The following is a 24,878-nucleotide window of genomic DNA, read 5'->3' as shown; positions in this document are numbered from 1 at the left end:
GGACGCCTGCCGTTCTCGGCATTCGCCTGCATCCTGTTATCGTGGCGCTAATAACCGCTGAGGCCGACTCCCCGAACTTACCAACCTGTTTTGTAGTGCGATTTTACTACCTGTATGTTGGATTTTTGTTGTTTTGATTTTGTTGAGTTTAAAAAAAGATATTTTATGTTTCTTTACTGGTGTGGTGTCCATTTGTGGTGTTATCACTGGATTACTGTGTGTTTTGAGTACAAATACTTTACACATTGCCTTTGGGATAATCCTGTCTTCTCGTGCCAAGCTACCAAGGGGGTAAGCAGGAATTATCTAAAGGTTGTATCCCCCTTACCCTGACTTGAAGCAAGGCTCACTACTTAGATAAAGGTACCTACCTTGGCCAATTAGAGACCCCCATTTCTAACAACTGTGTTTCTGATGATAGAGCTTGCACCATCATCACAAACACCATTTATTGTGTTTTTATCTAGGAACCTAGATCGATATTTCTATTTTATGCCCTTGTACGGTTATAATAAATAATATCCCTATAACGGCATAGGAATCATACCCATATCTAGTTGTAGCCCATGCAGTCACATAAAGCAAGGCTACTTCCCCGGACTCCTAGAAAGCACAATGAGTTCTCTAAACAAAACAAACCTCCAGCAACCTGGGAAATCCCCACTTGCTTTTGTTTTGATTTCGTCCTAGAACTCCTGTAATGCACTGTAAGAACGGCCAGTTCTTAGTGACATCTTTATTGACGTCTTATGTCCAACCTTACGTCAAACCCGGCACCTTTCAGGTATAAATATACCAACGTTGCCTTAAGCAAACACACGGTGGTGGTTTTGGAGCCGAGCAGCTAACTACTTGCCCGAGAGCCCCGCTGATGCGAGAGCCCACGGACGCTGCCCCTCCCTTTTGACGCACTGAGAGAGATGCTGTCTTTTCTCCTGCCGAGAAATCCAGCTCCGGTGTTCTCAGCCGCCTTCGCTGGCTGCTGGGATATCGAGTCCTGAAAGAGAGATACCAGACCTCCTGCATTCTATTACCCAGGTACGGAGCTGACTAAACCCTTGAAGAGAATTCTTGATTCAGATTCTTGGCAAAACCAACTTAACTTAAACTGCTACTTACTTACTCCTTCCCACATATTAGGCTTAGGTCAGGTACACTGGGGTAGGCGTATTTAGAAGCACCAGTTGAGTATGTTAGTCAATGTATATATGTATGTATATATTTTATCCATTTTAACGTATCTTATGGCTAAGAAACCATATCAATGCTTTTACAGTATTATTTTATAATACTCCTTTTACTGTACGCACTTTACTTTACATTAAGTATTGCAATTATGGCAATTCATTTCTCTTGCATGAGAAAGAAGACTGCTCAATAAATTACACCTTTTATTGAAAACGCCCGTCTCTCTTTTCTCTGCACTCTGGTGAAACTAAGTACGCACGATTGACTAAGTGAAATAGCTGTCTAATATTTTCACACAACTCTAGAGATACACTCTTATTCTGAGGGAGCAAAGTTGTCATGTTATATGGTTGTCAGAAGCTAATCCCTTCTTGTCTATCTAGGGAGGTTAAACTCCTCCTCGTTTATTCGAGAAAGTTTCTAGAGACCTGTGAGCTGGCTGGCAAACCTTAAGTCTAATATAGTCAGTAGAGACCTAGTCGACCTCAATCCTACGTCTACACTGCTGAATATATTATTCCAATGCGCAGAGCCTATTGGGAATATAGGAACTACACTACATGGCGCCCAACGTTTGGTAAGGCGATAAAACTAACGCAAGATGTTAGAGTAACTCAGTCGTGCTTTTTCACACAGACCCTTTTTCCCGTAAATACTCCAAAAGACGTCTGGAGTGGGTAAGAGGTTAAAATCCGCCGGAACTTAGTAGGAAGAGATTCCTATGTATAGTTTTTGGTTTAGTCAACGTTGAAGGATACAGTGTTCCAAAATATTGTGCACCTAATCTTTGTTTCCTTGAAACTTGATCTGCAACAAAAACTTTCTACCAGTAAAAATGGGGGAAAGTGAAGAAGATAGGGAGGCAGCTAGAATAGCAGCTCAACTCCTAGAGGAGGACACAAGTCTCCTACAGAATGACCGAAATGCTATACTCATTCCGGTCAACATAAGAAAAACTATAACTCTTAAACTTATAGAAAACGGACTGACATCACGAGGTGGTACAGTCATATTCGTGGTAGAGGCTTATGAATATCGGCAGACAGAGGTATTCTATTCATGGATAAACTTTCCAGCAGCAAACGCTGTAAGACACGAATTCCACTATTACAAAATAGAGGAACCTCCGGATGAATACACTCCTTTCGAGGAGGTTGAAATCCCATTAAAATACCAAGAGCACCTTCTCTGGTTTGAAGGCGCCCTAAAACATAATAATCACATCACCAGGCTCGGTCCACTAGGTAGACCAGAAGCAACGGGGCCGTTCCTATGCAACTATGCAACACACCCAGACTACGAAATAATGTCAAGCGAAGAGCTCCTAGTTAAACTAAAAGAATTAACTAAGGCATATAGAGAATTAGTTCAAGTGGCAAGGGATGATATAAAAAAACCTCCAGAAATTGAAGGAAACAGATATAGCAGACCAACCATTTGAACTCGCCAGAATCATAGAAAAATCCTATGAAGAACTAGGTAGAGATAGTTTGGGTGGGAAACCGGTAAAACCCTAACTAACTGAAAATCCTGAAAAGATATTTATTAAAAATAATCTAAACACTCCAAAAAAGAGCTGGGATGGAAATAAACAATCCACTCCCAAAGAAAAAAGATTCCAGTCCAGAGGAAGGTCTCCTCGACGGAGAGAAAGATCTCCGGACGGAGAAGACAAGTCTCCCTAAAGGAAGCCCTCTGAAAAAAGATACAACCTTAGAGATAGGGATAAAATAAGAAAACCTGACAGATATCAAGTTGTTGATACATGTCCCTCTCGATCCTTCTCTCTCTATCTTTCTCGATCTTCCTCACAGAAATCGGAAAGAAGAGGACGGTCAGAATATAGGGAAGAGCACGTCAAGTCCAAAGACAAGGAACCTGCTCAAAGTAAAAAATCACAATTTCCAAGAAAGAAGGTAGCCAGTATTAAAATAATCAAACATGCCGAGGATACTGAGGACACAGCTGAAAAACGGAGAGTGGGCCCAGACAATGCTAGACAGCGCAGCAGAAGTGACAATAGCTCGCAGGATCCTGATGAATCATCTGGAGACAGTGGACACGAATGAATACATTCAGGTGGAAACTGCAGATACCAGAGTTAGCAAGCCTCATAAAATATACGAAATAACATTACGTATAGAGGGAGATAAGACTAGGAAAGTAAGGGGTCTGTTTTGGGATAACCTTTCGAAAGGCTATGACATCCTATTAGCTGAGAAAGATTGGCCACCCGAGTTTGTCAGGGAGTGCCCTCATGGTGAAGAAATGATTATGCCTGCCTTCTCAAATCATATTCCAATTCATAGAAAATACACATATGCAAGAAAATGGGCAGTAGCCCAAGCTCCAGCATTATATAAAAATCATGTAGGATGGGATGAGGACTCCCCTCTTCACAAAATCCAGTTAAAATGTCAACCCACTGCACAAAGGCAGTACCCAATTAAGCAAGAAGCTAAAACACAAGTCAGGGAGATCTTAGATCATCTTGAATACCAATGGGTGATCGAAACATGCACCTCTCAAATGAACAATCCTTTGTTTCCTGTCTCCAAGCCAGACGATTCATATCGTCTAGTCTTGGACTACAGACACCGTAACTCATGTTGCAATACATTTGCAGTGCAAAACTCCCACAGTGCAGCACTAATGAATAACATCAATAGCAAAAAATACAAAACAACATTAGACATCTCTAATGGATTCTTTTGTTAAAATATTGCACCTGAAAGCAGGTATTTAACCGCTTTCTCAATAATGTGGTCACAGAAAAATTTCTGTCGACTCCCACAGGGATTCAAGAATAGCCCAGGATTATTCTCAGCAAGGGTAACAGAGTTACTACAAATATATGATGATGAGGCATTATCTTATGTCAATGACATCTATCTCACAGATGATGACCTGGATACTCACTTGAAAAGAGTGAACACCATAACACTTGGGTTCGCAGCAGAGGGTTACAAATTCAACTTTAAAAAGTCACGAATTGCCCACCTAACTGTCCTGTTTTTAGGATATGAATTATCAAGTGAAGGCAAAAGCCTAGCAGACAACTTCTTAGAGAAGTGCGCTGTACTCCAAGCACCAAAAACGCTGAAGAACTTACAATCAATACTAGGTTTCCTGAATTTCGGAAGAAATTACATTCTAAATTATGCAGAGAGGGTTAAACCTCTCTATGAATTAATAAAACCTGATTTTAAACCAATCAATTGGACTCAGAAACACACAGAAATTTTGAGATCATTGCAAACAGACATGTTAGCTAAAACGAAATTACAAACTCGCGACAACACACGCAACCTTGTAATCCGAGTCATCCCAGGAAGAAGCGGATTCACGTACCTGATCTCTAATGAGGGAGAAACTATACCAATAGCTTACAAATCACATTTGTACACACAAGCTGAAAAAACATTCAGTCTTACAGAAAATATTGTAAATGCGGTTCAAACTGCTGTAGCAAAAGAAAGAGCCCAAGCCCAAGGCAAAAGAATAATGTTTATACAGCAGAATCAGCCCTTGAGGCGTTATTAAGCCCAGTTAATCTAAAAACGGTGGCATTAGATCCAAAATGGATACAGTGGGAAAATTCTCTTGCTACAGAAGACGTTAAATACTATTTTGACCTGAACATGAAAAAAATGAAAGATCTAAAATATGAAGAAGAATATCCTCTGCCAATCGAAATTCTTCCTCTCCAACAGTACTCTTGTGTAATCTATATGGACAGATTTGCACAACATTACGATGTGGATAATAAATTCTACAATGCAGTGTGCGCGATTGTTAAAGGTCGTTGGCGCTGTGGTAAATTCAGACCAAAAATAATAAAAACTGAATCACTGAGAAACTGTTCGGCTCAGCGAGCTGAAATCAGATCTTTAAAGATGGCACCTGAAAATACCGATCGTGAATTCCCGACACTAATAGTGTGCGATTCACATTTCTGCGTCAAATCTTACAATAATGACTTGCAGAACTGGGTTCAAAACGATTACAAAGATGACGCAGGTGCCAGAATAAAGCATAAGAAGCTTTGGGAACAGGTAGTTCTTTTGCAAAAAGAACTACGAAAGACTCACGTGATACATACACTGAGTCATCAACGTGATGGCGTTCACGTTGCAGAGAATTCATTGGCTAATAGAGCCACAGCGGAAGCAGCTCGACCGGCTTCCGTAGCCACAAAAAAGCGTTCAGAAAAATAAATAGACGGGGAAACCATGCTGGCGGTAAAAACGTCTTCAAAAGGCGACTGTGCAGCACTACCCGTGAACTATCCACTCAATTAAACATACATAATTGATGCAAACTCTGTTCCTTTTGCTCGAATCCCTGGAGTGGGGGATAGAGTAATTCCAAACACGAACAGGAGAATCTTCTTAATAGCGGACGCACACATGGGATTGGGTCTAAGGCACCAAGAGATCAAGGAATCTCTGAAAGAATTACAATCAGAATACTGGTGGCCGGGGATGAGCCTGCAATATTACAAATTTGCAAATAGCTGTCCAAACCGCAACAGAGATCGCAGTATCGAACCGACCTGAGTATTGCCATGGCCCTTCTTGTAGTTAGCATGAGGCTTTCTATACGTAAAATCCAGCATCCCATTAATTTCTTTTTTAAGACTAGATTCACTTAAAAATACTGACACCAGCGCTCGGCTGACGCCAGAACTGTTATAAAAGATTTGCGAGTCTTTATCGGCACATACGCCATTGGCATGCTACATTCTGACCAGGGTCCTGCCTTTAGCTCTCGAGCTTATAAGGAGGCCATGACCCGCATGGGCATTGCATTGCGGTACTCTTGTCCCTTCCATACTGAGGGAAATGGGATTGTGGAAAGAAAAAACCGGGACATAAAGCAATCTATAACGGCAAGGGTATTAGGTTCGGGTGATGGGTGGGTCCAACATTTAACAAGTGTCCAACGTAGTCTTAATAATCTGCCAAGAAATTCTCTTAAAGGTTTCAGTCCGTACGAACTATTGTTCGGTACTAGAATGCATATTCGGGACTTAGATAGTCAGACTTCAGTGGTAGAAAATAAATGCTTTGATATCAAAGATCGTTTGGCTGTTTTACAGGACTTAAATGAAACAAGAAAAGCCCTGAGCAACATAAAGTTAAAACAGCAGCCAACAGCCACTGAAGATAAACCACCTGTCCCAGCAAGGCCTGTCTGGATTCCAAAGATTGGGGATCTGGTCAGAGAGAAGATCGCGGTGAAGAAGGAATTTGAGCCTTCTTACAGAAAAGCAGTACCTGTCTTAGCTGTCAGCGGAACAAGATCAGTTGTACTCCGCCCCTTGCTGGTAAAAAGGCGAACCGGGTTGTATCCATCGACATGGTAAAACCACAATCATGTGGCCAATAATAAGTAGTAGGCCCAGTGGACTCCCAAGGAATAGCAGAATACCAAAATTTGCTACAATCCAAGAGGTTCAAACTGAGAGACTAATCACATTTGATAAACCTGCAGTGAATAAAAAAGGACTATGCAACAATGCCATGGAACTTTTGCCTCTTGGAACCCAAATTGCAACAGTTCGTCAAGATTCACCTGTCTACAACGATGTAGCCTCAGACTATGCTAATGAAACAAAAAATGAAAAAGCAAAAGAAAATTCGGAAGCAATTCCAACAATTGACAGAACTGCATCTGGCTACTTCATCAATTTCGATAACTTTTCTGAAGATCCAAGCGAACCTGAAGAAACGCCAACAACAAAAACTTTCAAAGATAAAGTAACTAAACTCTTTCATCAACTCAAAGAAACCTATCTGATTTCTCCATGGATTGAATTTTGGATTGTGTTAGGTGTATTTTTCCTCCTGCTTTGGCTCATCATGGTACTTTGTTTGGGAAAATTCATTGAGGGAAAATACAGTACAATGGACACAGCAAGTCAAAACATCAACTTGGTCCTAAAACCACACAAGTCATCTCACATCGAGAAAAGAGAACTATCATCAGTGAATGTCACAGCCATTCCAATACCCGGTGGGGTAGCTTGGGACAAAACGGATAACGAAATCTATGGCCCGGTTGAACTCTTGAAATATCCACATCAGTTCAAGGTTTCATTAAGTGACTTTGTAAAACCAAGTACATTCTCTGATGATTGGGACTTTGAAAGCATAAATAATATGATGTCAGATTTAGTAATGCCAGCAACATTTACAGAACATGATTATTTACAGGGTTCGTCGAACTATGAACAAATGTACTGTTACAACCACTTTGCACATCACTATTTGCATAAATCTGCTCAACCTAGAGATGTTTTTAAGTATAATCAATGGGAACATTGTGCAACTCCACCTAAAAGCAGTTCGAAAACATTTTATGAGAAATTCCCATACTTCGCAGGGTTTAACACAAGTGATGCAGAAACGTTTTATTTTAAACTGTTAAATAAGACAGGGATAAAAACAATGTTGACAAATACTAAATTGATTTATTCTGAAACATTTTATGAAAAAATGATTACATTTGGTTTTGATTTCTGGAAAAACAACATTGAAACGAAAACCATCTGGGGTACAAAAGAATGGCAGGTCCAAGGTTTAGAAGCATTATTTAGAGCCTGCATGATCCCAGAACAAATTATATTCTTGAACGACACCATTCAACAGACTACTTGTCTTGGCCTAGCTAAGATTAAAGACTTAAACAAACCGTCTATTCCAAAGCCAATACCTGATAGTAATACCACTACAAATGTTGAGATAGACCTATCCCATATTTTACAGCAAAACAGAACACATCCTGATTGGAAAAAATGGTTGATCTGGCCAACAGACACAATAACTGTCAAGATAGATTCCTGAACAAAATACAGGGGTTCAAAATGACGAGACCAGACCCTAGATACTCCCAGAGACAACATCCAGGGATAGTAACAACATACAGTGTAGGGAAACTATGCCTTGAGTGGCTACAGACATCCACACTGGCTGAAATTAAGCAACACTTGACTTTACTTAAAGACGGTGCTGACTTGCGTGATTTCATAATGGGACCACGCAAACAGCGTCAAAAACGTTTCATAGCAGCCGGTATATATGCTGCGTACAACGAAGCTTGGAAAGTAATGCAAATTGAGACAGCAGAAAAAATACGAGAAATTGATCGTATTAATTTGGAAAAATCACTTTCTGTTGTGGACAATGGGTTAATGACTCTGTCCTCCAGAATATATTCACTGGAGAGTATTGTATCATCTGCAATCGATATAATAGATCAGGACTTACTAATGTTACAACACGGTCAGTCCCAATTACGTTCTATTGTACAGCTCGGCTGGACGTTGCAAATCTGCGTTCAGGTTACGTGCCATGGCGTTTGATAAACACAACGTCATTATTCTCTATCTTTAACCTTAATGATAAACAAATCAGTTTGGCACAAAAAGGAGCAGACTATACGATTCTGAGCATTGAAAAACTTGAGAGATTACCATTGACAATGTCAGAGAGACCTGTCATTGAATGGATAATACACGGAATAATTACAATTCCGATAACAACTTTCCAATTTAAATACTGCCAAGAGTATATACCAGCGGGCCAGTATGAAAGATTGGGTAAAGGGTACATTAAGTCATCATGGAAATTGCCTTACACACACACATGTTATAGTGAAAAGAAACAGAATGTATTTCTTAGTGGTAACAATTGTAAACAATCACTAAGCGGTATACTTCTGTGCCAAGGTAGTCATTTACATGGGGCCTGTGAGGGGACTTCAAATAACCTTTCATGTCACCAGCACGGCACACCTGCAACACAAATAGAGTCATTCTTTAGACGGCTTTCTAACGGGAGCTATATTCTAATAGTGGACCACAGCTGTTATGGCATGGTGCCAGGGAAAGCCTATCTCGCAAGCGTTAGTTCCATGGTCACTTGCTGTATGCAAGTAGTGTATCCAAACAGCACTCCAGATACGGAGGCGACGATTTGGCCTTCTTTGAATATCTCTTCTATTCAAATTGATACTTTAAGCAGAATGAAGTCTGTTCTTTTACAGACAACCGTGCCTTTAATGTAATCTAAAGCAACGTATGATCTTCTGGTTGCAAGGACAGCGGCAGAGATACATACCCTTTTATCAACAAATTGCCCAGTGCATTTCGTAGAAATGCTAATCCAAATCCTAAATATGTCTGATGCCAGTGGTACCCCACATCTATTTAAGACAATTTTTTCGGGACTGTAAACACCCTTTGAAGCAGTTATGGGCATTTTTCTAAATTTTGTCCATTCTGTCTTTGGCGGCCTACCACTACTTTTGGGACTCGTAGCAGGTATTTTATTTTTGATCCTTCTGCTCCGATATGGCAAGCCAAGTCGCAGACAAGACTCCAGCAACGATGGAAGAAACAATCCTAGCTATACGCAATCGGGACCGCATAACTAGAGTCCTTGGATTAGCCCGGCTAAGAGATCTGAATATGGCCTGGTTTCTTTCATTCAGACCAATCTGGCAAAATTGCATCCTACCTGTGCTTCGATGTATGCTATGCGGAGAAGAATGCGTGTAGGACGTCTGTCTTACACTACCATCAGCAGTACCATTGGATACAGATACGTTGCTAAGTCCTGTAACGGCTCATGCATCGTGTTGTCCCCAGCGGATACCCATTCTGATGACGGCTGTCATAAAAACTTAAGCATAACTACAGTCTCCCTGGATCATCATTTTGTAATGTGCATGAAAGACCTTTGGATGTAGCAGTGCTTGTTGTTCAGCCTCTACTGGTAATGATACTGTTGAAGAAACACACAGTTGTTTGGTCCAATGCGTGTTGATTATGCAGGAACTATGAATATTCATAAGATCTCACGTTGAGCAGGTGCGCTCAAATGACGCTGCCTCACACGTGAAACACAGCCTATAAAAAGGCTCACGGGTTCCCTGAAAGACGCTTCGCTTCTCAGCTTGCGCGTCACTTCAGAAGTTTCCAGGGTTCCGATCTCGGCACCCGGGCCCCGCCCTTCGTCTTGGACACGGCAGCTTCAGCCTACCTGATTCCTCTTAGGAGAGCCTAGCGATCACGGAACTCTTCTCCAGTCTCCAGCAGATCTCTGGAACGATTCTTGAGTAACCGGCAGAGGCGAGTCTTCAGACTTCCGGTTTGTGCATCGGAGCGACTTTACAGCCGGACTTGCTTTTTCCCTTCCGGCCTCAGAACTTGGGTTTCCGGTTTAATCGAAGGAGAACAGTAAGACTTTTCTGTTGTTTTGGGTTAAGAAACAAACCTTGGCAATACCAAACCGAACCTGGGTAAAGTTTATAATAGAACCTTGGCAAAGGCAAAATCGAACTCTTTTGTTAGACTTTTCTGGATCTGTACATTTGTTTATATGATACTTCTTGTGGCTCTAGCCCTGCATTCAATATTTGATGTACTGCAGTGAGTTTAACTACAATAATTGATAGTTGAGAAGTAGTTACTTTTGGGGCTTGTTTTCTTTCTTGTTTCTTATTTTCACAGAACCCCCTTCTAAGGTCTCACATTAATAAGTGCAAGGTAAGAAAAGGCCACTGCATGCAAAGTGTTGTTACAGTTTCTACTAACCAGTTATTTGATTGGTTAAATGTAACATTCATGCATCTCATGTTTTAGTAAACATTTATTTGGTATATTTATTTTTCAAAGGTGACTAAAGACTTCAACGAAGTTAAATGTACGTTTTAGATCTTGCACATGAAGTACAGGAAAAGGCTTTTCAAATAGTTGGTATGTATGTATGTAGTTTATTTAGTATTTGATATTGGGATTGTAGGAATGATGTTAATTAACGTTGGTCTTTAACACAGCTCAGCATCTAACTAAACACTACTGATCAGCGAAAGCCCAGAGTGCTTCAAAGGGAGAGACAGTCATCTCAAGAAGAGATCCTGTGTTTGTTTCTCTCTCTCACTTTCCGTCCCCCATTCCACTACCCTTTTCCGTCCCCCACTTCCCTGTCCCTTTAGGGGTCAGCACTTGTGACAAGTGTTGAATTCCTTGTCACATTTGTTGCTTCCTGGAGATATTGGGATTAGTCATCTCCAAGACGGAAAGAACCTGGACTCTTGAGGTGGCACGTCTGACAACGGCATTCGTTGAGACTTCACCACTACGATTAGGTGGCAGTGAAGTACGAGATGAGAGCAGCATCACCCAGGTACCACCTTCTGCGAGCATTGCTGATCCTGACATCGATGATAGCAATCATTCTCACGACTGCACTGTTGCAGCATTTTCAAACTTGGTCGAACTTTCACCTGATGTCGTACACCAATTTTTTGCGTGTCTGTCTGAAATGATGTTCTCCCCTGAACAGAAAGAATAACGTTTTAAGCAACGAGCACACAGCGTTCCCCTGGACTCTGATTCGGCCTTCGGCTTTGATAAACAAAAGCTACTGAAAACATTTGGAACTATTTTCTCCCCTGAAAGAGAAATTACTTTTTTTCAACTTCCAAAATGTTTACCTTTTTCTGGCACATGTACTCTGCTTAAAGGAGAACTATTCTTAGAGAACAGAGCTTCTATTTTTAGGGACTCTAGAGACAATATATTACCTCAGCCTCCAGCACGTTTACAGCAACTGTATTCATATGTGATGGAATGGTCTCGACCTTCTTTTCTGTATTAAGAGCCATTTCATGTGTAATTTTCGCAAATCGTTCAGCTAATATACATAAGCATTTTAACTGAATGATTACACTGCTTGAAAAGTGTACAGTACCAATAATCACTTTTGTGTATTTCACATACACCATTTCGAATGCAAAAGATGTATTTTGGGGTGGGTTGGAATACACATGCACCTTTAAATGTTTACTATTGCTTAGTTTTAGTAATGATGGAAATTAGATCGTGGAGTGGGTATTGTGTTTTTATCTAGGAACCTAGATCGATATTTCTATTTTATGCCCTTGTACGGTTATAATCAATAATATCCCTATAATGGCACAGGAATCATATCCATATCTAGTTGTAGCCCATGCAGTCACATTAAGCAAGGCTACTTCCCCGGACTCCTAGAAAGCACAATGAGTTCTCTAAACAGACCAAACCTCCAGCAACCTGGGAAATCCCCACTTGCTTTTGTTTTGATTTCATCCTAGAACATCTGTAATGCACTGTAAGAACGGCCAGTTCTTAGTGACATCTTTATTGACGTCTTATGTCCAACCTTACGTCAAACCCGGCACCTTTCAGGTATAAATATACCAACGTTGCCTTAAGCAAACACACGTGGTGGTTTTGGAGCCGAGCATCTAACTACTTGCCCGATAGCCCAGCTGATGCGAGAGCCCACGGACGCTGCCCCTCCCTTTTGACGCACTGAGAGAGACGCTGTCTTTTCTCCTGCAGAGAAATCCAGCTCCGGTGTTCTCAGCCACCTTCGCGGGCTGCTGGGATATCGAGTCCTGAAAGAGAGATACCAGACCTCCTGCATTTTATTACCCAGGTACGGAGCTGACTAAACCCTTGAAGAGAATTCTTTAGTCAGATTCTTGGCAAAACCAACTTAACTTAAACTGCTACTTACTTACTCCTTCCCACGTATTAGGCTTAGGTCAGGTACACCGGGGTAGGCGTATTTAGAAGCACCAGTTGAGCACCTTAGTCAATGTACATATGTATGTATATATTTTATCCATTTTAAAGTATCTTATGGCTAAGAAACCATATCAATGCTTTTACAGTATTATTTCATAATACTCCTTTTACTGTGCGCACTTCACTTTACATTAAGTATTGCAATTATGGCAATTCATTTCTCTTGCATGAGAAAGAAGACTGCTCAATAAATTACACCTTTTATTGAAAACGCCCGTCTCTCTTTTCTCTGCACTCTGGTGAAACTAAGTAGGCACGATTGACTGAGTGAAATAACTGTCCATTGTTTTCACACAACTCTAGAGATACACTCTTATTCTGAGGGAGCAAAGTTGTCATGTTATATGGTTGTCAGAAGCGAATCCCTTCTTGTCTATCCAGGGAGGTTAAATTCCTCCTCGATTATTCGAGAAAGTTTCTAGTGACCTCTGAGCTAGCTGGCAATCCTTAAGTCTAATATAGTAAGTAGAGGCCTAGTCGACCTCAGTCCTACGTCTACACTGCTGAATATATTATTCCAAAGCGCAGAGCCTATTGGGAATATAGGAACTACACTACACATTAACCACAGCGAAAACAAGTTTGGCTGGGTGGGTAGCACAACTAAGATTGTTTGTTGAATTTCCTGTTACCACCCACCTTTAATTGAGGTCCCATGAGAGTTCCAGAGCCTTTGGTGTTTGATACTTGGATAGTTGTAGCAGCCCATAGCTGAGGACACTGCCATCCACATGATTTTTCTTCTGAATGTGTTGTGGTGTTAATATAAAGGTAAGGATTCCTATATGGGTTTAGCTTTCTTATGAGTTGGATTTAGACATGATGGAGGAGCATTTCAGCAATGTCAGCATGTGGTGATCAGGGTCTTCTCTAAATGGTTTGGGGTAGGATCGATGGAAGCCGACAAGTGTGATGTATGGTCAGTGAGAGACTGGCTGTTGATCAGTAGGGAATGAGTAAGTGTTTTAAGAAATCAAGTAAATATAGAGTGGCCAGAGAGAAATTGAGTGAATGGGAGTCAGTTGATGACTGTTGGATTGATGCTGAGCTCCTCAAGAGTGCATGATGGGATTTGTGATTTAAAACTTCAAGATCCTCTTCAGATCTGATGCTTCCTGGTGGGTGGTATGGAACAAGTCAGAGTAGGAGCCGACTCGAGGGAAGAAGGCTAGTATTGGGATGTGTGCAGTTGTAAGTGACTTATTGAGTAGGAGACCAACCCTTCCTCTTGTTGATTGTCCTGTGGCATGTGAGAGACTGTAGCAATTTTGATATGAAGGGCTCCCCATGTACAAAATGGGCTTTTCCCTGCTCAGATACAGATTACCCAAATTGCACTTTGGTACTGAAATCTCGTGGCCGGAATGTCATCTGGCATAAATATTGTGTACACCATCCACACTTAATGAGATGATATTTTTGTAAACTATATTTAGGTCACTATATTTATGTCAGACGATATTTCTGCATACATATCCAGACAAACAACTCAAATTGTGGACGAGATAAAAAAGTGGTGTAGCAAGGTCAGGTGGTACCCAGTGCAGAAAATGTCTTGTCACCCCCGGCTTGACAAAATGGCACAAATATGTGTTTCAAGCCAGTAGCGGTCGGTGGTGGGAGTAGCTGCCGGGCGGTGACGTGGGGAGGGGGAGGGGCAGGGTGGGGGGTAGTAAACTTTGGATTACGGCCGATTACAGGTAAGTTTACATATAAATAAATAAAACGAATTTTGTTGCGTGCACTGAATCCCCAAATGCGATGCAGTGCGCGCAACAAAATTTGTTTTATTTATTTATATGTTAACTTACCTGTAATTGGCCGTAATCCATAGTTTACTACCCCCCACCCTGCCCCTCCCCCTCCCCACATCACAGCTCGGCAGCTACTCCCACCACTGACCGCTACTGTTTAAAGCACATGTTTTTGCCATTTTGTCCCCCCCCGCCCTCCCCAGTGATGACACCCACCACACCCCCCTTCCTACAGCCCTGGGTAAAACAACAAAACTGGTAGTGGGCACAACCTGTGCAGAACTTTTCTTCCACACATATTAACCATTTGCCAGCACGGCCTGTGCCTAAGTCTCCTGGCAGTTATACGTCTGGTGTTGTCCAGGAAATACATGCGCCCACCAGTGTTGTCACTGCTTATCTTTGGACTTCCACAGAATCAATGCAGAATGGACCTGGTCCCAGGGCCTGTGCAGGGTCACTCGGCGTGGGGCAGACTTGGGCTGGTTCAGATTTGCTTGGGGCTCACCTGTAACTGCACAGAGGTGTAATGAAGTGATGGCATGATGCCTTGTACGTGCATTCCCAGGAGGGTTACATGCATACCCTCAAGAATTTCCATGAACATTTTAGTATTTGATGCCACATCATGCCAGTCTCCACTGAAGTGGCCACACATCCTCCGTAGTTTTTTTTCTGGATGAGAAATCCAACCTCGACGTTTTGTAAAATGCTGTAAAACAGGCAAAATCCCAACCTCTGAAAAAAAATGTATCAAAACTGGGAAAGGTGTGCATACCTGACCTTTCACCTCGCCCACCGATTCATTTTCAATCCAGATTGTCGACAGACAATTTGAAAGTATAACGATCATTTTATCAATACGCTCATAAATTACGTAAGCATGGTAGACATTTTTTAAGCTTGGCCCAGCCCCAACTAGAACGAACCAGAATGGGCCACCACGACGTCTAATCCCACTTGCATACATTCAGTTGTTTGCACTCTCCGCCACACCCTTGCATGCGTTCTAAAATTGCAGGAAAACGAGTGTGGTTAATTTCCAGTCATGTCACATGCTTGCCCTGCGGTTTTCCCTATTTGTGTTACAACCCATAATCTTTACAAACAGCCTGAGGGGGCGCTGATAAGAGGAATCCTATAAAAGGGAGAGCTCCCGTCTGCAGCCCTGCAGTCTCTTTGACGGCTTCCAAGACAAGCTTCCGAGTCAGAGGTTGTCTCAGGCTAGAGCAACGTTTCTCGTGAAAGGAGAAGCAGGTAACTGGGAGCTGTCACTTTTTTGCAGGGGCGTAGTTATCGGCGGTGCAGCTGGTGCAGTGGCACCGGGGTCAAGAGGTGAGTGGGGGGCCCAGCCTCCCCTGTACAGGCTGCAGATTACAGGTCATCCGCACTGAATGCTTCAAACACAGAGCCCGGCACCGGGGTGGATTGGGAGAGGGGAAACGGAGAAGAGATTACATTAGGGTGACCAGGCGTCCCGTTTTGCCAGGACGGTCCCAGTTTTTAATTTTAACCAGAGGTCCCAGCAAATTTCAAGTAATGTCGCTCATGTCCCCGTTTTTAAAGAGGGTCGACTGAAAACGGTGGGAGGTGTTTTTTATGTTTTACAAAGCAGGGCTAGTTACCAATTGTTTCAAGAAAGCAATTTAATTAACAGGCAAGCTACCGGGTTTAAAAATTGCGGGGCATATTACCAACCTACAGTGATATTTATCGCTAAGTAGGGTTAGCGGTAATATTTTTATCGCCGCCCTTCACCTGTTTTCATCGCTGAGATAACTTGCTATTAGCAAGGTTTATCTCAAAAGCGATAAAAATCAGGCGAAGTGCGTGAATATCGCTGTCAATACAGCGATATTCACGCATTAGCGTGACAACGCTCTTAGCCATGTTATCCACCTCTCATTGGATAACATGGCTAAGAACTGGTCAGGGCAGGCGCTAGCTTTTGGAGATATTCGCGCTTAGCGCGATTATTTCCAAAGCTACGCCTATGTTGATCATAGGCGATAGCAATGTTAGTGACGGTTTTCAGTCGCTAACATTTTGGCACGCCCGCTTTGCATGTCATTAGCGATAAATATCGCAGACATGCAAAGCGGGCCCCAAAATGCTCGCTATCGCCTACAAGCTGTTGCTAACTGGTGTTAGCGACAGCTTGGTAATTGGGAGATAAAATTATCGCCGCTCTAGCGGGAAAAAATCCAGCTAAAGCGGCGATAAGGGCCCTTGGTAATATGCCCCTGCATTTTATGTATGTTCTTACTGCCTGTTCTGTAATTCTCTGCTGAGGAGCGCTCTCATCGCTTGAAGTAAAATTGTAGTCCTTCTTCTATTTTTGTTAAATTGTCCCGGTTTTTGGCTTTAAAATTCTGGTCACCCTAGATTACATTAATAACGGAACTTTGAGAAAATGGAGAAAAAAGAGAGGTAGGTAAAGGAAAGTGAAAGAGAGAAAAGATTTTTTTTAAATGTGGCTGAAATGGAGAAAGATATAGACGCACAAAAGGAGATGGAAAAGTGGGAGAGAAAGTGGCTTTAAAGGGAACTTCCATGAGAGAACAGGAGAAAGAAGAATGAAAAGTGCTATGCGAAGGCACGATGTAGATGTGATAGGTCAGAAGGACTTCTCGGTGTTCAGAGATATTGAAGCGTGTCTCGGTGTTCCAGGTAACATAAAAAGAAAGTTATAATCCATCCTTAAATTGTGTCGTTTGTCATCATCAGATTTTGATCCAGAGAAACTGAGAAAAAGACGGAAAAAAATGGGGGAACAGGCGAAAGATGGGAAAGCTGTAAGAAATGGAGAAAACAGGGATGGAAGAACTAAAAGAGTGAGATAAAGACGGGAAGCGTAGGGGGATAGAGGAATGGGGTGGAACCAAGACTGCACAGCCCTGGTATTCACCAATCCGGGCATCCACGAACACTGAGGAGGGGCTTCTAGGAAAATCATTGAGACCTTGAAATTACGGTTTGTCAAGTACAACATCTGCACAGATTATAGTAATCAATTATGCATTTTCACCTGATTAAAAATACTTGGTTCCAGAATGCTGGACAGTGAGAGAGAGACCTAAGAGGACCCCTCAGGATATGTCACATGGCAATACCAGAAGGACAGCTAGAAGACTGTGCCGGGTGCATCTTTCTAGGCATACTTCTTTAAATGTTTGTAATTGGAAAAACACCTGTGGAAGTGCATGCAGGAAGCCATGGAAATCCCAGTCTATGTATTTACGTGTTTTTGGCGAATGCGGTCTTTCTCTTCATGCACGATTAAAAACTCCTGTAATTCCAATGTCCATCCGTGCTTCCTCAACAACATTCTTTTTTCTCCCCCACCCCCTCAGGGCGAGCTGTAAAATGAAGATCCTCTGCCTGGTTCTTGTCCTGGTCTCCGTGTCCTGGAGCTCAGCCGCAGGTAGGAGTTTTCAAACAGGGCACATGGGCTTTGTGGGTGGGGAGGGGGGGGGGCAGGGAAAGGGGCCGATGTCCTGAGGCCACGTTCCACGAGAGGGCTGGTAAGGGTGGGCTCAACTTGAGCTCTTCAGAGCTGTATGTCACTGGTTCCATATGAGGGGTGACCCCGGAGAGATGGCGCGGTTCTTTCGACATTGTTGACTCTCTGAGCCATTGTGATCACTATGAAAGCTTCAGTTCCTTTTTTATGCTGCACCCAACCTTGCGAGCTATCTGCAGTCCTCTACTGAGGGGCTCAGTCCAAGTGCTCCAATAACCCTAGTGGTGCTGGTAATGGATGTTATTGGCCCTCTCGGGATTATCATTTTTAGGAAGCAAAATCTCTGTGTGATAAACAGGATTGAAACTTGAGGGAATAAGTGTGGAAATCCAGTGCCCACTGAGTATAAGCCCACTCATGCACATGCATCTGTTTCACTACTTTGCATTATGGAAGCTCATTTGTTAGGTGAGCGCGTCACTATATCATATGGAACATATGGTATGTTGATGATATTGCATCTACTACATCAATTTACAATCCCGTTGCAGGGTAAGTACATAATATATTTTCTTAACCTCACTTATGCTCAGTAGCGGCTCGCACAGGTAAGAGCGGTGAGGTGAGGCGAGGCGGGGGCAGGGTGGGGCTTGGTGGAAGTCGACAGACGACGGGATAATATTAAATAAATAAATAAAACCACTTACCTTGCTCGATGTCGCGCCGGCGATGTCACGAGCACAAAGTATGGGTTTTCTTTATTTTTCTAATATTACTTATCCTGCTGTCTGTCACCCTCTACCACCCCTACCCTGCCCCGCCCTGCCACACCACTCTTACCTTTCCAAGCCGCTACTGCTTATGTTTACCTCCCAAAGTAGGTACAGGTGAATTTAAGAATAGTAACTATGTAGTTAACGTGTGATTTATTGGAAGACGGTCTGGCAGATACAATATTACTGTAGAATAACATTAACATATACAGTCATACAAGCAATTAGTTGAATAGGACATATGTATGTGGGGGTAGACAGATTGCACTGCTAGTAGGATGGTGCCAGAATTCCCTTTGGATAATATTTTTGGTTGCCAGTCACATGTCGCTCACATTAAAGACTCTTCAATTCATAATATTGAGTAATGGGTGTATCAAAATAGGTTGTATGCCAGAATATTGAGGACAAAAATATTATGATTAAAATTATTGTGGCCTAACTATTGACAGCCAAAGTATTGTGAAAGCAGGTAAATGTAGGTAAGCACAGGTTCACTTTTTCTACTTCCATATTCGAGTACTAGATGATAAATACACTCTCTGGATACATATATGCAGAGCTCAGGATAGTAAACTTATACTTGTTCATATAGACTTATCTTCACAATATTGAAACTCAATATTTAAGCCACTTTTTTTATATCACAATATTTTACCAGCAATATTCTGGTCAAATACCATCATCTACTTTTGTCACACATTGAGTTAACATTTCTTTGGGAATGGTATCAAGAAGTAGTGAGTTTTCTGAACACTATGTTTCTTTCAGATGAATGTGATGCCAATGATCTTCCTTGTAAGAAGCTGGCCATCCTGGACCTGGTGGCCAAGTGGAACGCAGATGAGTGCGAGCAGAAGTATGACGGCTACCATCCCATGCAGGCAATGAAGCTTATGCGCAGCTGCCAAGAGATCAAGTCGAACGATAAGACATCCCAGGGTAGGTAGAAAGTGACCACCACTTTAGAGAGAGGGTTCCCGGTACTTCTTTCCATCACACAATGTTCTTTTCATCACCCGAGCTCACAGGTGTGTCGGGTGCATGTGTGAGTAGGTTACACTGCCCAGGTTTTCCACTGTATTCTGGGATTCATTAGGCTACAAATCTCAGAATGTAGAGAAAAAGGCATCGCTAGATGATCGACTCACATATGGGGCAAGGAAACTTAAAAACTCTGTGTGTCAATCATATATCCAGGGTATACGCTTCCTGACAACATCACCCCCCCTAATATATTTATGTTTACGCTAAAAGGCACCAAAAGGCACAATAACATACCCCCTCCCTGAAAGTTCTTAAGTGGCTCCCAATTGAAGCCCGCTGCCACTTCAAAACTGCTTGTCTCACTCACAAAGTCCTTCACACTGGTAAACCAACATACCTGGCAGCCAAAGTCACCAAGGCAGGCCAGGCAAGAAACCTGAGAAGCACCAACTACCTACTTCGCATACCCCCAAAGAAATATAAACAAAAAGCCCCTGGCTCACTCCTTCTCGGGCAATGCCCCCAAAGTCCAGAACTCCCTACTAGCAGATCTCAGAACCAACCCCTCCTTCATTATTTTTAAGAGAAAACTAAAGGATCTCCTCCTCGCTCTGCACCTTAACCCTCTGGATAGTAAATCATGGCTTTAGCAGCCTACAATCCAGAAACTCTCGACTCTGCTATTTACCTTTACGTATGGATTTCTGTTCGTTTTGTATTGTCTCTGTAAATGTTGTAAAGCACTCTGATACCCACAGGTCTTGCAAGGGCTATATAAAACTCTTTAAATATGCCATGGAAGAGAAAATAAATGTGGTCCAACAACACATGTTATTTAGAGCAACTTTCCTAATAAATGTACAATCACACTTCTAATACTGGAGTTCAAAGGTCAAATTAGAGTTTATTACCACAGTGCAGCAAAAGTCACATTAGAAAAACATGGATTATTGGCTCACAGATCGCCTGCAACCATTGATTTACATTGGGAAACAACTCTCCAAATAGTCAGGAGGACTCTGCAATGTGACTTTAGCATGTTGCATAAACGTAATCCCTTCCACCCTGGTTTTGGTTAGAAACAAATCCCATGAAAAACGCTCATTGCATAAACCATATGCAGATGCAGAAAGTGCAATATGATATTTATCACTATTGTTTAGGGATAGAGGGGTATAGTAGCCCACTCGATGTTTCGGCTCTTGGGGATCACACACAACAATGGTAGTAAATTGCATATTACACTTTACGGAGCTGCATACCGACACTCAGGGAGTAAATTGCTGGGGGGGTGCAGCTGAGCTGTTTGCTAATTTTGTTACAGGGGGCAATATTGCTGGCCCACGGAAACAAAACCGGCCACTAGGGGCCAAAACCAGCCCCTACCCTGGCAGGCCAGTGGGGAAACGCCCAGTGCCCGCTACTGCCAGTCCGGCACTGATTCCTGGGGGAGTTTTGGAACAATCCTCGCTGCTGGGTCGGACTGGCCTAAAGGGCACACAGGCAGTGCCGGAGAGGCTGGCTTTACAGGTCAGATATTTGGTTGTTTGGGGGTCTGCATATGTATAGTGGGCCGATTTTATTCTGTTGATTTCCCTTATACCACCAAAAAGTTGAGCAGGGCGGCTTACACATGCCAATACTGCTTCGGCAACTAGGCAGCCACACATACATTACCCAAAATAAGTGCACCTGAGGGCTCCTCACATTTTTAGAGAGGTTGCACAGACCCATAACGGGTTGCAAACATCCACAGTGACACCGCACAAGGTGGTGCGGAAGCAGGTTGGTATTTCTGTCCTTTTACAATGCTATTAAGATTCTCTACATCTGTAATCAGGAATAATATGCCAAAAATGGTGATACCTTCCCAGTCTCTACATGTTTTCTCGAATGGACCTTTCCTCCGAACAGGGGGATATCAGATCACTAATCAGCCTTATTTTTAAGGGATGCTCCCTTCTGTACTGACCATGTTCTATTGTCTCTTCATCTCTTGGAATGCATTGTGACATCCTGATGGACCGTGTGTGTGGACAGTCAGTTCCCCATCTTTTTCAAATCGAGGATTATATCTCAAAATCGCCGAGGTGCGTGATGCCTGCAATTTCGGTGGCTGCCGCGAAAAACACCAAAAGTGTTGCTTACTTGATTTATTGATTGTTTTCTTTCAGGCTGCCTGGAGGCTCAGAACCCAGCAGGGTTTGCCTGATTGAAAGGCAGCAGAACGACATGTCTTTTTGGTGATTGCCCTCCATCCAAGACGTTCCCTAAATGATGCTACAGGGCCTTCCTCTGCTCTTCCTCACCCCCCTTCTCCTTAGGACTGGAGTTGCTTGTCGAGAGGGGAGAGCGGAAACCAGGCCTGCGTCAGTATTTGCTTTCGGTCAGTGCTTTAAATGGGCCGGTACTGTCCGGTACGCTTTTTTATTTTGAGAGGGAGAGTACCGGCACTTCTCAAGAGAAATGCAATACTTTTAATTGGAGAGTACCGGCACTTCTCAAGAGAAATGCAATACTTTTAATTGTAGAGTACCGGCACTTCTCAAGAGAAATGCAATACTTTTAATTGGAGAGTACCGGCACTTCTCAAGAGAAATGCAATACTTTTAATTGGAGAGTACCGGCACTTCTCAAGAGAAATGCAATACTTTTAATTGTAGAGTACCGGCACTTCTCAAGAGAAATGCAATACTTTTAATTGTAGAGTACCGGCACTTCTCAAGAGAAATGCAATACTTTTAATTGGAGAGTACCGGCACTTCTCAAGAGAAATGCAATACTTTTAATTGGAGAGTACCGGCACTTCTCAAGAGAAATGCAATACTTTTAATTGTAGAGTACCGGCACTTCTCAAGAGAAATGCAATACTTTTAATTGGAGAGTACCGGCACTTCTCAAGAGAAATGCAATACTTTTAATTGGAGAGTACCGGCACTTCTCAAGAGAAATGCAATACTTTTAATTGTAGAGTACCGGCACTTCTCAAGAGAAATGCAATACTTTTAATTGGAGAGTACCGGCACTTCTCAAGAGAAATGCAATACTTTTAATTGGAGAGTACCGGCACTTCTCAAGAGAAATGCAATACTTTTAATTGTAGAGTACCGGCACTTCTCAAGAGAAATGCAATACTTTTAATTGGAGAGTACCGGCACTTCTCAAGAGAAATGCAATACTTTTAATTGGAGACTACCGGCACTTCTCAGTGACAAGCAGGTACTCTAGTACAGAGTACCGGCACTTCTCAGTGACAAGCAGGTACTCTAGTACAGAGTACCGGCACTTCTCAGTGACAAGCAGCAGGTACTCTAGTACAGAGTACCGGCACTTCTCAGTGACAAGCAGGTACTCTAGTACAGAGTACCGGCACATCTATGTTTCCATTTCAAGCACTGCTTTCGGTGATTCCGGAAGGTGAGCAAGTGCTTTTCACCTGGAATGAGCTCTGCTTTATTTTAACTTGTTTTTACTAGTCCCGTTTCACCCATCCCTCTGTCCATTCCTTGACCTGCTCAACTAAGGCTTAAGGAAGGAGAACTAGCCAGTGGCGTAGCAAGGGGGGCTCCCTCCGCTCCAGGGCTCGAGTCAAGGTACCACGTGGGTGGACGGCGTCCCCCCACTTATTTTACCGGGTGGATGCCGTCCCCCCTGCCAAACAGCTGGACTTTACTCTATGGCCTCTCGGGGACAAGATCGGAGCTCACCTTTCGTGACGTCACTTTCTGTCGTGACGTCACTTCCAGTGACGGCGTCCCCCCACTTCTTTTTTTAGGACCCATCCCTTGCTCTGCTCTTACCTGTGGCCATTGCGGGCGGCAGGAATCGCGAGCACCCCCCGCTCTGGCCTAGCTACCCCACTGGAACTAGCCCGGGAGCCTAAGCCAAGGGTCTGCTCTGGCTCTACGAGCCCTTGCACGAACCGATTGCTGAAAATATTTGCCATGTAAGTCATGCAACAAGGATATTGTTACAATATGATTAAGTGTCTTCAAATGCAAAAATGTTTCACCAGATTATATCTCTCCTTTGAGAATTATTGATTAGAATTGAAAGTTTTAACTTGCACTGAGAAACACTCCTACCCGAGCCATGAGGACAAAGATAACAGTGAACTGTGAGGCAAGGGTCTTGTTCTACGTCTGCCCCGATCCCAAGGAATACACCAGGACACAGGTAGGGATCGTCCTCTACTTTATTTGGTATCTTTGTCGCGTGCTCGCAGGCACGCCCTGGTCCTTCCATTGTCTCCCCAATACTGCCCAGGCCCCCTTTCCTGACCGGAAGTGGTGTCCAGTGACTGGTCCCTCCCTTCCCCCTGTGCAGGGTCCTAGGGCCCTTGGTCCTTAGTTGTCTTGTGTACCCTATATGTGGCCTGGATTCTTATATATAGGGCAGCATCATTTGGTCAGTAAGGGAAGCTGAAATTGATCCTCCATTTTTCAGCTTTACGCTGTGCGAACCAGACAGTAGATGGGTATCTTTCTGACATCAAAGTTTAATGCTTTGACTTTAAGTCTTGGAGGATGAGATTAGAGTGTGGGTGGCATCTGGAATCCATTTTGTATTGCTGGCGGTTTACATTGTGTGACCGTTGCCCAAGGACATAAAAGCTCTTCACAACAGACAAAAACATCCGTACGCGTATTTTTGGGGGGGAGCAAGGATATTTGAAAGGATTCCCAGGATGCTGAGCCAAGGCCAGCATGCAAACCTGGTTCTCCATGTTGATGGGTGGTAGCTATAACCTCTAGGCCGCATCCCCTTCTGCTAAAGCTTGGCTCGTTTTAGGTTTGAGGTTACAGGAGGATATCGAGCCGAGCCAGAGCCAGGCTTCTGGCTCAGGCTTTCTGTTGCTCGCCCACCTCAGTCAGGTGCCCCGTCAACTGCAGCGGCTGTGGGAGCAGGCAGCAAGCATTAGGTGCTGCACAGTTTGGGAGTATTGTCTTTTTTTCTTGTACATGATTGTATTGACTTTATCTGAAAATTTTCTGTCATTGGCGGGTGGTTCTCAGCTGTTTTGTAAAAATGTTATTGCTTCTTCCTCAGTTATTAGCCCTGCTGTCTCTTGG

At 42.9% G+C, this 24,878-nt stretch overlaps 1 protein-coding gene across 2 annotated transcripts in view; it reads left to right on the top strand.

Moving 5' to 3' along the window:
* The first annotated feature begins 15,702 nt into the window (after positions 1 to 15,702).
* LOC147673690 (intelectin-1-like) overlaps positions 15,703 to 24,878 on the top strand; it is a 45,748-nt gene continuing 36,572 nt past the window's right edge. Inside the window, exons 1-3 of one of the 2 annotated variants that reach the window (XM_086947608.1) lie at positions 15,703 to 15,840; positions 17,937 to 18,007; positions 19,591 to 19,761. In XM_086947608.1, coding sequence (XP_086803734.1) covers positions 17,950 to 18,007; positions 19,591 to 19,761 — 229 coding nt within the window. In that variant the 5' untranslated portion in view covers positions 15,703 to 15,840; positions 17,937 to 17,949. Of the gene's footprint in view, positions 15,919 to 17,936; positions 18,008 to 19,590; positions 19,762 to 24,878 lie in introns of both variants that reach the window. The other variant, XM_086947609.1, reaches the window with a different exon arrangement.

Source organism: Lissotriton vulgaris, chromosome 12 (genome assembly GCF_964263255.1).
Source record: "Lissotriton vulgaris chromosome 12, aLisVul1.2, whole genome shotgun sequence".
Classification (NCBI taxonomy): Eukaryota; Metazoa; Chordata; class Amphibia; order Caudata; family Salamandridae; genus Lissotriton; species Lissotriton vulgaris.
The sequence above is the reverse complement of the archived record's forward strand: the minus strand, read 5'-3'. Positions and strand labels throughout refer to the sequence as shown.